General features: G+C 40.0%; 1 protein-coding gene across 3 annotated transcripts in view; it reads left to right on the top strand.

Annotated features, from left to right (window-relative positions):
• LOC121954434 (A-type potassium channel modulatory protein KCNIP2) overlaps nt 1-12,612 on the top strand; it is a 115,334-nt gene that overhangs the window by 50,694 nt on the left and 52,028 nt on the right. Inside the window, exon 1 of one of the 3 annotated variants that reach the window (XM_088086488.1) lies at nt 1,268-1,517. The exons of the other annotated variants lie outside the window; for them this stretch is intronic. Coding sequence (XP_087942614.1) covers nt 1,430-1,517 — 88 coding nt within the window. The 5' untranslated portion in view covers nt 1,268-1,429. Of the gene's footprint in view, nt 1-1,267; nt 1,518-12,612 lie in introns of those variants that run through there. 3 annotated transcript variants of the gene reach the window in all.

Here is a 12,612-nt window from a genome sequence, read left to right as displayed (position 1 = left end):
CTCACCTGCACTTTGACCCCTCTGTGTGGCTTCTAAATGACAGTGAGGGTGCAGAGCATGTAGAAAAGAAACAAGCACGTTTAGAGGAAGCATCTGCCTGATGTGTGATTGATTTTCTCCCTGACCTATGGGACAGACAGGTGTGTGCATGTATGTAGGTGTGTGTGTCTGCCACTCCAGACAAATCCATGGAGTATGGGGTTGCCGTGGTAACGGTAATCACTTTTAATTCGGCATCAGGGAGAAGGGATGGCGGATAAAGTTGGAGTGGCAGCAGTTTAGTGGGGTAATGTGGGAATTGTGGAGGGGAAAACAATATAATGTGTCAACAGGGAAACAAGGTGAATGTGTTTCCTTGTTTAGTGACTGAGCGTTCACACTGAGTGAGAGGAGGCAGAATGATGAGGATAAAGACAGAAAGGCTTTACATAAATGCCTTTCTTTGTCAATGCCACAGGATTTAAAAGCTCCTCCTCTCCCCTTCTCTCTTCTCCCTCTCGGCTGGCGGATAATAATCCGTTCATCAGCTGCTGGTGAGGGCTGGTATTTGTCCAACAACCCCCTCCCTCTCTCTTTTTCTCTCTCCTGTCAAGCTTTTTCCCTCTCTTTTTACATTTTAGCACACTGGAGAAAGGAGGAAAAGATATGAATTATGCATTCCCTTTTTTACCCCATCTCCACCACCTCCCTATCTGTCTTTTCATGTACCTTCACTTTTCCTTTTTGCTCCACCTCTTCTTCGTTCTCCTTGCTGATATGAGTACCTTTAATGAGCGAGAGACAGACAGAGCGACAGACAGAGAGGGATGGTGTGTGATGCTAATTAATGGGTTTGCTTTGTTTCTTCTGTCACTTTACTCAACCCTCCTGCTGGTTCAAACACACACGCACGCACACATTTTCGAGGCTGTCTTCTTTATGAGCCATGAGTGGAGGAAAATTTTTTTTTGAAAAAAAAACATCAAGATGTGTACAGCTAGAGAAAAACCACCACCTGCCACTCAAGCCAGCCTCCTCGTAGTACAACGCCTCACACACATACACAAACACACACTCATTCTCGTATGTGCGCCGGTCCGTAATTTTCCGCCACACTATGCTCCCAGCCAATGAGAGGCCAGAACGGGGCTTCTCAGAACGTGAGGGGGAGGAGGCAAAGCGCTACTGGCTGATTGACAGCCTGCGCCCTACAGGTGGAGAGAAGAGCTGCGAGGAAGAGAGGGGGGAGGAGGACAGAGAGAGGAAAGAGAGGGGGTGAGTGAGGAGGAGAAGAGAGGCAGCGGCAATCAGACTTCCATATACACACACACACACACCTACACACACAGTGCTCTGTTCCTCCCCTCTTACCTTGAGAGCTTGCTTCCCCCGGCAGACTAACCGACACCATCACTATTATCACTTCCACCTCCACCACAGCTGCACCAAGATGAGCCAGTGCAGGAAAAGGTGCAAGAGGCAGCTCACCAAGGTGGCTCGCTATTTCTACCACTTCCTCATGGGAACGCTCACCCAAGGTAGGCACCCCAAACTTCCACTTCCACACCCAGAGCTTACGCTGGTGGGTCCGCTTAACACAGAAGTGGGAGATGATCCTCTCTGGAGTTTGCTTGTGTATTTATGAGATCTTAACTGATGTTGGTCCCATCAATTCAGTGTCTTATGTCTGAGTTTGTTTTCTACCTGAGTGAGAGTAGATGCACTCCTTATTTGCATAGATCCAAAACAAGCATATTTCAAAGAGCGTGTGTGGAGTTGTAGGGCTGGCGTGTGTGTGTGTGTGTGTGTACAGTATGTCTAAGTGCTTCATTTTATCTCCAGACCACACAAAGCGTAGACATCAAAGACATCAAACAGTTTAAAGATTAGTTCCTGCATAATGTATGTTTGTACTGTATGTATATGTATGTATGCTTGTGGGCATATGTGTTTTTCCACTTTGCTCACTTCCTATGCATTTTAATGGCATCAATGATCAGTATGCACAGTGAGAATTAGAAAACTCACTCATCCCCTCTTTCTGTCTGCCTTATGACTCCCTCCTTACCTCCCTCCCACAGCTCCATCCTCCTCTCTCCTACCGCTCCCTCTAGCAGTCAAACAGATTGCCCTCTGGAAGCAAGTGGCATTCCACCTCCATTGAGAAACTCTCAGTGGGAGAAAGACACGCACAGCCTTTTATCCAGCCCTTCAGTCAGCTCTCAGTACAATATCAACTCACCCATCCTCCTCTCTATCTCTCCCTTAACACACAACTTTATAATGCTAATCTGTGCGGTGAGATTAGAATAAAGTTGTATGAGCGCCATCACAGTCTTTTCTTGATACTTAAAACATCTAATATCCTTTATGTCCTCACACCCTTTGTCCTACTGAGCTTAGTGCTAGCTGAATGAAGTGTCCTTTCCCAGAAACATCCTCTATAACATTGCCTATTGACAGCCTGCTGCTAAGCTTTATACCCATCTCCCTCTCTTTTTTTTCCTTGTGAGTGATATTGAGCAGCAGCTAACATTGCCTTGGGGAAGACACAGCAGAGTGGGCCGGTCCTATTGAATCTCAGCAGTTGATCCTAGAAAGGTGGAGATAAAGCAGTGTTTAGATGACCTTGTCAATGGAGCGGCGTGTGAATGCTAATTTGACATCCATGCCGCTCATCTCCACCTCTGCTCCTCTCCTCGTTATCTCCTCAGACTTTGACATCTGCAGCGCTTCGTGTTCGTGATCTGAAAACAACGATTAGAGGAGCACGCACACACCTTCACACACGTTATAATCCACGTATGAGCATTTTATCTCGACCAATAACAGTGGCTATGATACCAAACCTGACATTTTGGTTTTTGGAAGCAAAGGTGTGACCAATAACAAATAAACAGTCAGAAATCAAGCAATCAAACTTTACTGTGGAACACTGATATATTTTTATGACAATATAATATTTACATGTGAGTGTAAAAACTCAATGATTACTTGGCCTTTTAATTGGCGTATCAAAACCTGATACAGCTTATTTTTCTGTGCCATAGACTTCCATTGTTGTTTAAAGACAAGTAAAACACAGGAATTAGCACCGTTTTTTTATTGAATATGGGCACTGTAGTTTAATTTGAGATAATTCTATATAATCTATTGTATGTATGCATATTAAATGCATATTAATACACCGCCAAAAATAGTTCCAACAAACAATACTCCTATTTTGTTTTCCTTTTGCGAAAACCTATAGTATCCAGCTTTTGTTTTTTTTAATTACTTAGCCATTTTAAAAAGATTAAACTATATATTCCCGAAACATTTTAAAACAGTTCTCCCTAGGATTGTTTTTGAAGAGATTTTTGCCTTTATTTGAGGACAGTGCGGAAATTGGGCAAACAGAGAAAGTGGTACGCTCTAATTAAATATATAGATAAACAGTACTCAAAAGTGGTCTTTGGCTTGTTGTCATAGGGGAACCTGTTTTGGTACTAAATGACACCCATCTTTTAAAGGTGCTAAAGGGGCCGTATTGTTTTTAATTTTTTAGCCTGGGTGCCCTTGAATTTATTTAGCCTCTTGATAGTAAAAAATTCTTTTACAAGAGCGCCCTGACCAAGACAGGCAGCAACAAAAGTTACAGAGGGACAACATAGAACAAAAATACAACATTAGAATATATAACTCAAAAACAAACAATATAAAGCCAAAAAGAGAGCACAAAATGAAGTTACTACAAGGAAGAACTAAGAACTATGTTAATATATGCTATAAGAAAACCATAAAAACAAGACAATTAAAAGACCAGCTAAGGTACACGCTGACATTCATATGTAGAAAATAACATACATACATATGTCTTTCTGCAGAAGATTTCACATAAGCTGCATACATAAAAGTCCTTTTGTCAAACTGAGTGAATGCATGAATGATGCCAGATAATATTATGAACAAGTCAATATACTTCTAAATGACAACTTTAACTTACTTACTTGATATAAATGATTATTAATCATTTCTTACAAGATGTTGCCTTAAAAAATTCAGAATCCTGTAAAGGCTTTCTAACAACCTTACCTATATATATATATATATATATATATATATATATATATATATATATATATATATATATATATATATATATATATATATATATATATATATATATGTATGTATATGCACATGAGGTCCAAAAGTTGAGAGCCTCTGCTTTATTGCATTACCTTCTGAAAATATACCTCTATTTAGGTGGTCTTCACAAAGCAATAGTTTTGACAAGATTGGGAATTTGGAGGGCACTGACAAACAGATGGTGGTTCTCACATTCGCTTTGGTGGTTTATTGGTTTGTAAGTCTACCTGGGATGTGTTAACCATAAGAAAAATACAGAATAACCTGAGCTTTATCCTTGTATGCCAAAAACACAATCAAAGAAAATAACCCAGACAATCAAACAAAAGCAAAACAAAAGGAGAAAAAAACAGCCACATAATTAAAACTTTACATTGTACTGTTTCATTAAGTCATTGAGTGATGTAGCATAGATGTAACTGTTTTGAAATATATTAGTTACTGATCAAAGAATTGGCTTTGAGTGTGCCGATTTGATGCAGGTCACATCACTGCAGACCCCTCATAGCCTGGACACAAACTTCAAACTTCTCCCCTTGTAGGTGCTACAGCACGCTGTACGCCCAAACAACCGGACACAGGAGCAGATTTTTCCCACAGGCCGTCACCCCGATGAACAGTTTAATCAGCCATACACTTTCAATTACCATGTAACACAAAACATCTGCTGCTCATCCATTATATATCACAATTTTACATTTTGTAATGCACCATTTTTTATATGTGCATATCAGCTGTCGATAGAAATCCTACATGCTGTACATAAAGACATGCACATACTGTATATAATCCTCCAGTCCATGTTTATCCATTCAGTATTTATTTCTTGGCACATAGTTTATCACTTACAGAGCACTAGACAGAACAGCACTCAGTAGGCAGAAACAATTACAAAATGCCTGTAGCTAGCTAAAAAAATAGATTTCAGCATTGCAAAGCATTATTTTAGCTCACTATTCCTTCCAGAGAGGAAAAGTTCTATTAAAAAACTCAGTGTCCCTTCTCCTAACCTTACCTAAATGCAACAACCTACCTATGATCCCACTTAGTAACCAAAAGTCAAATACTTTGATATTTACAACTGTTTATTTGAATAACCAGGTAAGATCGTCATTTAAGCCAAATCAGTCTTTGTATAGTTAGCTTCAATCTCTGAAGTTTGACTGGTCAAATTAGCAAAATACATGCTGCAAGGCACACTGAGAGTCAGGATCCCACTGATGCCTCACCCTTTGACTTCTTAAAAACTCTTTTTTTTTTGGTTTGAGAGCTTATAAAAACATTGTTCTAGGTTCTTTACCTAGAACAATGCATAGAATTGTCTCTCTTTGCACCCGACTTAAATGGCACGTCCCTCAGCATTTCATTTTTATTGTTTGTCATTGTTGTTGCAGCTTCCTACTGCTATTTTACAGTGTCAGTACCATGAATTACTACAACAGTATATTACTGTTAAATTTATAAGAGTATTCTTAAATATAATTTGACGTTTACAGCGTAATGTTGGCTCCAAGAAGCATCGAGGTTCACAGTGTTTAGAAAAAACAGACCGAACTGTACAGAACATTTAAATTTGGCCATATTTTTGCAGCAGTTTTATTGGATTCAAAAAACATCTACATTTACAGTGTTTTACTATTTTTGAAAAAAACAAAAAAACAACAAAAAACCACCCTGTACATCACTGTTAGATTTTGGCTGTATTTTTACAGCATAGATTTCTTTTGAATGGTATGAAGTTGCTGGCATCCTACCCTTATTTTACAGTATCAGTACAGTTAATTATATCAACACCATATTACCATGAAATTTGACAGTAGAACATCAGGTTTACAGTGTAATGTTGGCTCCAAAAAGCATCAAGATATGCAATGTTTTACTTAATTTAAAAAACAAAACAAAACTGTACATAATTGTTAGAATTTGGCTGTATTTTACAGTAATTTGTTACAGTGTACATGTGTGCATCATAGTCCTGTCCATTCTTTACCTTTATTTGTCCAGCTTTATTTGTTCCTTGTTCTTAATCTATTCCTGTATAAGCAGATGAGAGCATTGCCAATAAAAAAAAAGTCAAATTCATTGTATGTGAGCACAACCTTAGCCAGTAAAGGTAATTCTAATTCTGAAAGTTTGCAGCCATTAAAATGCATGAAAGAGACTGAATGATTATAATGATTGATGTTCTGGACATCTGATGGTTGACTCATGCATACACACGCACCGACAGACACACACATCAATAAAGTCCAAAAAGGAAATAGAAACATTGGTAAATTATGGAGTTTGACATCGTGCTTTGCAAAACAAACTACTCTCTGTTCAGACAGCTTCCACAGTCTTAAATCCCCTTCACCAGCTCCCCTCCATGAAGTATTTATTAAAAACATTGTGTGTATGGGTGTGTGTGTGCACATACACATCCTTAAGTTTACCCAGAATGGAGTTACCATGACTACTGGCTCCTGTGTGTCTGTTCCAATGGGGGAGAGCGAGAGAAGGAGAGAGATGTCTGCTCCAATGCGATGGGAGCCAGTGAGGGCTGAACTGTGTAATGGCTGTGCTACTGAGGGATTTCATCAAGGCCATTCAGAGTTTGATATTTGAGTATTGTGGCATTTTTGGCTGTGCCAAGGTGCTGAGGGACGTGCCATTTAAGTCCGGCGCAAAGAGAGACAATTCTCTCTGCCGTCAAACTGAGCGTGAACTAAACAGTCATTTAAGCTATGCAAAACACGACACATGACATTAAGAAAGCCCCTGGCTAATTGGTGTTTTTATTCCACCTCATTGGATAAAGGCAGTAGATCGTGTTTGAAAAAAATGCTGCCAGTTTTTTGTTGATTTTATACCCCTGCCGAGCCGTGACGCCTCACAGTGTGTTTCAGGATCGGCTCTTGCTTCTATAATTAGTCCTGTCAATTATGACTATAATCAGAACCCCCTGCCTATCCCGCCATAGACCCACATGATGCTTAGGAGCCTGATTGTGTCAGGTTATGGCTTGTTGGTAGTGTGTGTGTGTGTGTGTGTGTGTGTGTGTGTGTGTGTGTGTGTGTGTGTGTGTGTGTGTGTGTGTGTTTATGCATTACTGATGACAGTCATTTGTAGTCACCCTCCTTCTTGTCCCTACTTTGCCCGCTAATTAGTTTGTTTCATTAGCCTCTGTAGGGGAAACAAGGCCATGCTGGTGTGTTTGTGTGTGTTTGTGTTTGTGTTTGTGTTTGTGTTTGTGTTTGTGTTTGTGTGTGTCCTCTTCTCCTTCTCTGCCCTAGAGCTTTGTTTGTGTCGATTTACCTAATAAGGTTAAGCTTTCTTTAGTGCAATTAAGATGTATTAAATACTGTTCAACTTGCTTGTCCAGCCACATACACACACAAGCAAATACATACCGCTTTACATAACTGTACACACAATATTTTCCCTTTCCACTTCACTCAGTCAAATGACACGATCTTAGTCTGTAGATGTTGAGGCTCTGGCTTTATAAAATCTCTCCAAGCACTATTGATCGGTCCTTTAACCGAGCTCTCATCCAGCTTGAACAGTCCAAGCTGAAAGTACAGGTCGTCTTATTCTTTCTGTATGCTCTCCTGTCCTCCTACAGTCCCTCCTGTCCTCATCATGGTCACGTACCTCTGCTTTGTGTCTCATACAGAATGTAAAGGAGAAGAGAAATCATTTGGTGCTTTGTTTTCCCCAATTTAGTGAAATTAGCATAACATTCTAAAAGATGCTGTTTGCATTGAAATTAAGATAAAATAAGGGTTTCATATGACGAATACTTCACTCACAAAATGATTATTTGTATATCAATTATCAGTGAAGAAAACTTTGTTTCTCTTGCATGCCTCCATAGTAAATGAGGAATCCAAAAAAGGAGAAAATTCATGACAAATTGAAGGAAAAGAGGGACATGTTTGACAACAGCAAAACCACATTAAAACATCCTTTTACAAACTCTCACACAACTCATGCAATATAATCAAAGGCTCATTCGTCCACTCATATGCTCAGTACTTTCCAAACACATGCATTTTGGTTAGAACTTCACTATTTAAAACATGAGTAGCACACCTGGGCAAGCTTTCTGCATTTGAACTCTGCTCACTGGAGTGAATAAGGAAGGTTTAAACACATGCCCTTGCCCAGGTGTGCTACTCATTGCTATTCAACATGTTTTAAAGCAAAATTTTAGCCAAAATGCAATGAGTTTTGGTAGCAGCACTGCACCCAGTTATGATTTTATCTGCCAATTAAATTGTCATTATCTGTGGTTATAAGCCTCATAGACATGGGTAGGCTCACATGGTTGTAACTATGCAGGCGAAACTAATGTATTTTCATGGACAGAGGGTAAAGAAGCAAACTAACAGTTACCTAATACCCAATATTTCCTACAAGGTAACAGACATGGCTGTGGAAAAATAAGCATGAAGTTGACAGTGAGGGCCACTGCTTTCAGGAGTGGTGGAAAGTTGAATATTTTATATCTTTTTACTTAAAGAAGAAACAGTTGTGTTTGTGTGTTTTGCTTGTAATTTTCTTTTTAATAACCCAAATCATGCGAGAAGCAGCTGGGTATTTTCACATTATCTACTCTGGCCCCCATCCAAAAAACTTTGGACACTCCCGCCTTCAGTTGTCGCAAAGTCAAACAACCTACTTTGTCCTAATTGTCGCTGTATTGTAAACATGTTTATAGCTCACATATTATTGACCGCTGAATGTATTCTGTTTTTTACTGAATAACAAATGACTGCTTCTTAGTCATTTCAAAGTGACAAAGTGCAGTCAAGTTTTTTCGAATCAAATTAACAAGCGACACCAACAACTTTACTCCACAGTATCTGTACACAAACACGTCCCTCTGGCCGGTAAATTGCTTTAGCTTGTAATGAATAGTCTTGAATCAATATTTCATGTCTGATGATTAATGTTTTTGGTAGCTGTGTAATGAGCAACAGTACATGCTGGTCATTAGTGTGTATTTATTCTCTTCAGGTGATCATGTTTTGCAGAGACTGTAGCTTCCTGTGACTTATTAATTTCAGAAAAAGCACCCTCCACCACGGCACCTGCATATTTTACCGCAGGAAACTATCACCTGCACTTCAAGGTGTACGTATGAGCACCGAGAAATAGTCACATTAATTTCCCTCTTCAGAGTAGGAGTCATTTTTTAGAGGCTTTGACATTTTTCTAAATGAAACTGGGCGTTAGTCTTCCTCTAGAGGCAGTTAGAACTTTGCAATTTCTAATTAATATCCTCCCATTACCTCCCCCGTGTGCCGCTTTACCTTTCTGTTGCTTTGGCCTGTATGCTTCCACACCAGTGAGTGTATAGACACAGCTCAGATTGACAGGCGAACACACACTGTTTTTCAGTTCCACCTTGAAGCTGATTCTTTTTGCAGCTCACTTGTGGCTATGACCAAAGAGATTTTGTTATCAACCTTTCATTTATGAATAAAATATGTCTTGTCCGAGCCTGGGCCCCAGCGCGGGGATGCTGAGCTTTATTTGTTTGTGAGAGACAGTGCTGCTTTTACTTTCTGTATTTTATTATGGAAACTTTCTAATACTGTTAGGAGTATGGTATGTATGTGCATTTTTTTCCCCTAACGTATCCCCTTGAAGCACCTGCAGAGTTTATAAAGTTTAACAGTGTCACCTCTGCACAGTCCCTCTTGTCTCTGACAAACATCATTACACACCCGTCAATCACTTTCCTCTACTTTTGACGAAAATTGACATTAAACGTCAATCGCGGGCTCTATGAATAAAACATGGGCTGCCTGTGATGGTAAACTCTGACGAGTGCTCGCAGGGGTTAGTGGACGTGCGTGTGCGTTGCTGTATTTGAGCGTGGAGCGTTCTGAGCCACATCACAGTGTGCGGTAATGGCGCTCACAGTGGGAAGTCAATTGTTCATTACCATAAGGATAACTTATGGTACTCCAAGCTAAGGTCCCCTGCTTGTGTGCTTTACCATGGGGTGAAGAGGAGACACTCTGCCAGGCTGAGCTGGATGATGTCTCATATCAGTGCATAATAGGCAATATGAGAACCCAGCGGGAAGCAGCTCTGAAGCTTCGGGTTTGGGTAGAGATGACTCGCGGGGCAGAAGCAGAGAGATATATTGGGATTCATTTACAAGATTTTGTTCCACTTCATTTGAGACTATTATTTTACTGGCTGCGGTGCCAAGTTGTGACAACTGTTTTGTCATTTGATAATCTATTGTTTGTCAGGGATAAAAAAAAAATATCTTGAATAGAAAGGGAATGGAAAGATAGAAAGTGAGGAGGGATAGATGGAGACAGAAAAACGCCACATCCTATCATGTCTGAGCGCTCACATCCATTTTGAGGACACATTTGTTTTGTCGCCAGACGTGAAGATTCTCACTTATCTCGCCTCGCGCTGATTATTCGCTTCTGTTTCTGTCTGTTGTTGACACCTCCTGACTCGTGCCTTCACAGTCAGGATAAAAAAGGTGGCCTAAAAATAAACTCCTCGTGGAAGTTCAAGGTCAAAGCCTGTGTGGAAAAAAAAGTTCCTCTTTGAAGATCTATATTTAAAAACTACATCTCTGTTTTCACACGTGCTGCCAATTTTATGCACATGCTGTGGCATTCCAGATCAAGTTATTAAAGGAAAAGCGACAGTTGGTTTGTAGTTATTTGTGAACTCCGTGTATGCTGAATAATCCCTCTGTGTATCTGTTGCTTGCTTTCTTATCCTTTGTTTTCCCTTACATCTATCCCACTATTTTAGCCCTAATCTGCTCCATGCTGTTCACATTTCGCTCCGTCCCAAGCCGATTGAGTCAGTGCTCTAGCTCGCTATGCCCGTCTGCTACTCTAGTGTCTATATCAGTGTGCTGTCTGCACTTTCTACTTCTTATATCCATATCCAACATGATTTAAAGCAGGTTACAGGCTTCTCACCTCTGACCAGCTATCCCACTTCCTCTCAAGAGATACCGAGGGGAAGACAAGAAGCAAGAAATGATATGTGATTAAATTTTAGTTCTGGCCCAAAGCTAAAGCCGCTGTGAGCTGTATGCTAATTGGATGGTACATCAGACTGTTCTTGTCATCCTTTATCTCTCTGAAGAAGCACACTATCAGCAGAGCGGCCTGTTGATCTTCAGCTGCTCGTAGGTTTGCAGTGCCAGCGGGGTTTACAGGTGGAAGTCTTGTCCCTGTCACAGTCCGACACCCCCCTGTTCTACACTTCCTGTATAGTAACAGCTCTCAAGCCTGCTGCTTGCCCCCCTCCAACCTCTGCTCCCTTCACCTCCATCCCTCCTTCCCTCAACTCCCCCTTTACGAGAGAGATGTGAAACATCACCTCCATCCATCATGTGTATACACACACACACCTCACGTGCTAAAAATAAACTCCTATTAGCAGAGGTCTGAGTGTGGGGGGGTGAAGGGGGCAAAACTAGGTGTGGAGAGAGGGGTGACGAGAAATGTGATCCAGTGTGCAGGGAAGAAACTGAAGGGAAAGGTTTTTATAGTTTTAATTCGCTTTCACTGGAACTTCTTCTATGGCAAGAAAAGAGTCATAAATGTATCCAGTGTTTGGCTCAGCGCTCTCTATTGTGTGAGTAAATACACGGCTTTGTCGATTAGCTTGGCATGTTACGTCCATAGAATACACATGAGCTCACTCAGGTTTCTGAGAGATGTTGCAAAGCCTGAATTTTGGTTGAGCATTAGTCATTACAGCAGGTACCGGTGTCAGAAAACATCATTTTCAGCAAAGAAGGAAGTATGGAGGTGTGAGCAGTTGTTTTTTTTGTTTTTTTTGAGGTGGACAGTATGTCAGTTTCTTGCTTTATAAGTTACAAAATGATCCATTGTGGCTCACAAGCTTGTCTGTACACTTTGAATAATGATATAGTTAATGTGGAGAAAAATAAGGTATAGCACAAAGATTAAGCAGTAGCTTCCCACATGATTGCACGAGGATTTGTGGGTAACAGTTGGCCTGTTATTAATGTTGTGTAGAGTAAATCTTTTTTTTTTTTTTAATTTCATGAACAGACCATTGTATCTTCACAAAAACAAAATTTGGCCGAAAATAGACATAAACACAAATCCAGCGTATTAAGATTTGTGTTTATGTCTATTTTCGGCCAAATTTTGTTTTTTCTTTTTAAAAAGAGAGAAACTTAATTTGGCAGCCTCTTCTTCTGTAACTCTGAGAAGATCCAGTATATTTGAATACAAGTTTAGCTAACAGTATTTTGAATGCAGAAGTAATAAACTTGTCTTTTTATTAAATTGATCAGTAGCCTCTGCCTTCGATGAAGAATGTAAAATTGTTACCTAGGCAAATACATATTGAGTTTGTATTCTGAGGAGGATATGACCGATTGTACTTTAAAAAAAACAAAAACATTATTAATATTATTGCAAGCCTTTAGTTGTGATTACAAAAAGTGCTTTAAAAACTTTTACACTTGTTTTAGGACTCACCTGTAGC

Source organism: Plectropomus leopardus, chromosome 13 (genome assembly GCF_026936395.1).
Source record: "Plectropomus leopardus strain MGB_pleo_1.0 chromosome 13, ASM2693639v1, whole genome shotgun sequence".
NCBI lineage: Eukaryota > Metazoa > Chordata > Actinopteri > Perciformes > Serranidae > Plectropomus > Plectropomus leopardus.
The sequence above is the reverse complement of the archived record's forward strand: the minus strand, read 5'-3'. Positions and strand labels throughout refer to the sequence as shown.